Genomic DNA, 4,959 nt, shown 5'->3' on the forward strand with positions numbered 1-4,959 from the left:
AAAAAAAAATCTATGCTGATGTAGTCTGGTGGGCTGCTGGAAAAATCAAGTAGATAAAGAACTGCTAGCACGATCTAGTCCAGAATGCACTGTTCACTCCCTTGCATACTGAAATAGATAATAGTATGGTATTCTCTACTATGAATTGCCGATCCCTTAAGAACAGGTTAAAAAAACCCTTGAATACCTGGTAAATTGTCCTGGGTCTCTTTGTTTATGTGTAGGCTTGTGTCCTGACAAGACTACAACTCCTGAACTTTCAGCTGATTAGGATGACCCAACCCTGAACCAAGGGGTCTTGCTACCACCTCTCTGGAGGCGAGGTCTGGAAAAGGAAATTTTGTTGCAGAACTGAAGTGAGATACATATGCTGATCTCAACCATCTTTCCATGAATTAAGGTGAAGTCTGGTGGATTGCAATTCCTAGGACGTGTGTCACATCACCTACACATTCTCATTCGTATTCTTAGATGGGCTTGCAGTTGAGTGACAAGATCCACTTTGGTCTGAAAGCTTCATGGGGAAAGATCTAGAGTCTAATACAAATAAGCTCTACAGTTTGGCTGGAGTTCACAAAGATTGCTTCTTGGTCTTTGCTGTAGGATTTTATATGAGTTTCCTCAAGTCTCTATTGATGGAAACTCTACTATTAGGCCTACCATGACTGCTTAACACTGCTTATTACTTTAGTGAAAAAACAGGTTGGTATTTAGGCTTCAGGTGTATCTGTGGTCTGTAGCAATGTTTTATATACTATCACTGTTCAGAGGACAGTAAGACATGACATTTTCAAGTACCCTGTACTGCAGCAAGTACCAAGTTAATGCAAGAGGCAGCATTGTCCCTAGCCTTAAAAAGTACTATGAACTGCCTTTAGAGATTCATGTAGAAGTACCAACAAGGGCCTATCTCTGAGCCAAGAGCAAGTCATGATGACAAATAGGCCTCTTGGTAGGTGCTGATGGCTCAACAAGGTGCTGAGGGAGATGGACTGATTTGCGTGCTGAGGTTTCTCTGAACAATTCCCAGAGCCTGAGGAAAAGCTTCAGCATCATCGCTTTCCCTCTCCAGGTAAGCCTTGAGAAGAAATGGCACATAGAACGTTTTGGAATGCACCCTTCCACGAGTGCCAACCATCGATTAGACCCATGAGTGATGTATCTTAACTCCTGATAACTTAGTCTCTGCTCCAGAATAGTACACTTAACACAGGGGAGAGGGTGTTTTCTAGCAAAAAAACTTAAGTGACCTACAGATCTATGATATTTTAAATATATGTATGCCAACAGACAAAGAAAACTAAGCACACTACTACTAACACTAAACAGTGTTAAATTACACAGTGGACAAGAGAAGCAGGGACTGACAGGGGTTTCTCACAGCCACAGGATGTAGAACTGAGGGTCAGCTGGGCCTGCTCTGTTGCTTAGGTAGGATTAAGATGGTGCAGACATGGCCCTGCTGGACACCAAATCTGAATACATGCAGGGGGCACAGACACCCAAAGAACAGAATCTGTCATCTAGCACTCAAAGAACTCAAGGTTTGGGCGCTTCTTTTATAGCAAGAACCACAACTCTCCTCTCCCCCTTTGCAATTGTGCAACAACCCTGAGCTGACAGTATCAAATGATCATTGGGTAACATAAACAGAAAAGTATCTGTACTTTTAACTGACTTCAGTGAATTAAGGTACCAATTCTCCTAAAGGCTTTGGCCTTTAATCAATTTCATAGCATTAATGTTACCATAATTAAATATCTACTTATTTATAATTAAATTTGAGTCAACTGATTTCCACTCATGCTTCTTCTGTGTGCCCCGCTCCTCAAACCCTCATCACATGGTCTCCTATATCTTTCTAATTCCTTTCTCTGCTCCAGTTCTTTCCCATCTTTTGCTCAGTAACAATGCCCTGTCACTTAAGTTTCTGATCTCCATCTCTATCCCACTACCAGCGCCAGGTCTGACTGGCAGCTCCTCTGCTTGCAGTTTGTCCTGTCGGTGCCTCTTGGTCACCAAGGACAGCTCGTATTTCTTCTTCCTATGTAGCAGCAACCAAAACAGTGGTGACTGTGTGGATTCCTCTGATTCCAGCTGCTTTTCCAGGTGTTCTTGCTCTCCTTTGGAATGAAGACTTAGGCCACCTGTAGAAGTAGCGGGAAACAAGGTGGAGCCATGCTAGCTGGTTACATTTGTGCAGAGCTCCGGCAAGCAGTTCACTGACCAATTGAAGCATCGCTTAATGCATTCACTCTCCCATTATGTAATTAGTAGCTTCAACATTTATCAAATATTTAAATGTGATCTTTCAGAAGACATTCTTCATATCTGATTCTGTACATTTACTGAGTCTTCCAGCTTGCTTATCTCCCTTGGGCAGACGGCCATTTTCCTTGCAATGTGCATAATTAGGTGCAGAAGAGAAATTAAAATGTTAACTCAAATAGAATGGTAAAGAATATGTTTGGCTTCCAAACCCACCTTGAGTGCCTCACAGTTCTATAGGCAGTGGGAAGTGAATGCTTTGCTTTTGAATGTGATCCTGATCTAGATTTAGATGACGAATGATACTTGGAAGGTGATCGGGATCTTGTCCGAGATCTTTTCTTGTGTTTCTTTTTCTTCTTTTCCTTTTCATCATCTCTAGGAGGATCTTTGCTTCTGCTTGAAGGCCTTTCCGACTGTTTAACTTCTAAAGTGGGCAAAGTTCTGACGGCCGTTAAGGGACATGGTATGTTACTGACACCCTGAAACGAGAGATAAAAATTGCCTGTTAATATGGCCTTCAATTTCCAAAGAAACATGCACATTTCTAATGCGAGACAAGTCAATCAGAGATTTTTAGGCATGTGATCAGTACAGCAGTTTAGTAAACTGAACAGAAAACTAGTTTGAATCCTGGGCTGCTGCTTCCTTGCAGTATAGCCTTGGGAACGTCACTTAGGACGTGTCTAGACTGCAAGCTTACTATGCCAGTAGCATGCTCATGCTCAGCGTATGGCTCAGGCACACCGTATGGCTCAAACCCCCAACTGCAAGCAACGTGACTGTATTTGCATAGTATTTGCTACAGGGAAGCAAATATGGCTGCACTGTTCTAGTCTGGAGAGTAACATATGTAGAGCAGTACGACACATTTAAGTATGTGGGGTAAATGTGTATAGCTGCCCTGGGTAACTGTCTTCCTATATGTACTTTACAGGTCTTTGGGGGAATGCTGGAGGAATGCAACAGCTAGCCAAATAATCAACCCACATTACTTATACTCTTTGATTTCAAAACCTTCACAAACAGTGCAAGTGTTTCTGCTGAGCTGTATAACCCCCAGAGCAGTGATTAGGACATATACAGGAATCTGGGACTGTGGTAGCACCATTTTTTATAAGATTTTTGGCTATAAAAGATTAATAATGGTTCTAAAGAAATGTGTTGTATCACACAGGATTTCTCCTGAGTTTATCCTTCTAGGTTGAAAGGATAGACTTGACATGTTTACTTTGGAAAAAAAGTAATCCCCATAGACCCTGACATTCAAAGTTCAACGTTATTGCAACAAGGTAAATTTCACCCAGCACTGGACTACTTCGACTGCAACTTCCCCCAAAATAACAATGCACTGAAACAGTTGATACAAATCATTTCCCCATTTGTAAAGTAAATATTTTGTATGCAAAGAGATGCAAGCCCACACAACTGCCTCTTACCTTAAGGATAGAAAGGGTCATTGCTCAATATGTGCTAAATGAATACAATGTGACTACAATCAATTAAACACAGCATACCCCAAGAAATTTTCCATTCATCATTTTGTGCCTCAGAGAATTCTGCTGAACGCCTTGCTAAGAACAATGCAAGTCAGGCACTGTGGGTTTGCTTTTTTTGTTTTCTGTTTCCTTTCTCCAAGTTCTGTCACTCCCCAAAATGCCATTTCAAGGCTACTGAAGAAATCAGTTTCATCCTGCCATAATTTTCCCTCTGCCTGACCTGACACTTCCACCACTTGATGTTTGGTGTGATTAGAATAGGAACTAATACACTAAATCCTGGAATAAACAAATTAGAAATTGGCCATCTTTTTGCTCTCTCCTCCTTTCTCTTCTATCGTGAAGAAAGCGCAGCACAACGCAACACCCTTTGGGTAGCGAAATTCTGCTTGGTTTCATGCATTACGAAATCATGTTTCCTTTCTGAGTTTGAACTGATAATGGCTATTTTATTACAATATTTACAAAAGACATTGCCATAGACTCTACAATGGTAGTTTGCTTCAAGGACCATAAACATTTTACAGCACTGTCATTTGAGTTAAATGTGACTGCCTCTCTTATTTCATGAAGATTGGTTTACTAGGGGTCCATTTCAAATCTTTACAATGAACAAGTTATTTAGAGGCTTCATGTCAGATCCCTAGGATTTCCCAACGGTCTCCTGAAGCCTACTTTTGCTTCCCCAAGTGTGGTACTCCCAGTTTTCTTTTCGAGTATTACTAAATTTAGATTAGACAGATGGGAACAAAGTACTAACTTGTTCAAAGCAGGTGAATATTGTGAGAACAGAGTGTGGAGGCAAGACAAACCCTGAAAACTTCAAAAGATTGTCAGATTATAAAGGCAGCTTTGTGGGTGTATAAGCAGATCTACTGGATAAAAATCCTAAAAAGACTGAATTACGTTGACAGCATCTGGCATAAATAATCGCTATGCTGATGACAGACTCGTGTGGATTGTTTTTAATAGTGACACTGCCCCAAGCAGCCTGAAATCATTCAAAGCAAGGCATGAGGGATGCAGGGGAAGAGAAAATGATGCAATGAGAAGCAGTCCAGCATTTTCATGTTTGGGATAATCCATGAAGCAACAAGCCCCTCCTTTAAGTGTAACCAACCCTGATTTGGAACAAACACCACACGCTGGGTACCTGATTGGGAGAGTAGTGGTGCTGGGAGTGGGGTGGGGC

At 41.4% G+C, this 4,959-nt stretch overlaps 1 protein-coding gene across 8 annotated transcripts in view; it reads right to left on the bottom strand.

Annotated features, from left to right (window-relative positions):
• Positions 1-4,959, bottom strand: part of SFSWAP (splicing factor SWAP homolog) — a 116,927-nt gene that overhangs the window by 16,522 nt on the left and 95,446 nt on the right. For 7 of the 8 annotated variants that reach the window (XM_019507063.1, XM_019507065.1, XM_019507062.1 and 4 more), the window contains one exon: positions 2,485-2,750. In XM_019507063.1, the coding sequence (XP_019362608.1) occupies positions 2,485-2,750 (266 nt within the window). Of the gene's footprint in view, positions 1-1,705; positions 2,148-2,484; positions 2,751-4,959 lie in introns of those variants that run through there. The other variant, XM_019507070.1, reaches the window with a different exon arrangement.

Source organism: Gavialis gangeticus, unplaced genomic scaffold (genome assembly GCF_001723915.1).
Source record: "Gavialis gangeticus isolate Ggan-Ray unplaced genomic scaffold, GavGan_comp1, whole genome shotgun sequence".
NCBI lineage: Eukaryota > Metazoa > Chordata > Crocodylia > Gavialidae > Gavialis > Gavialis gangeticus.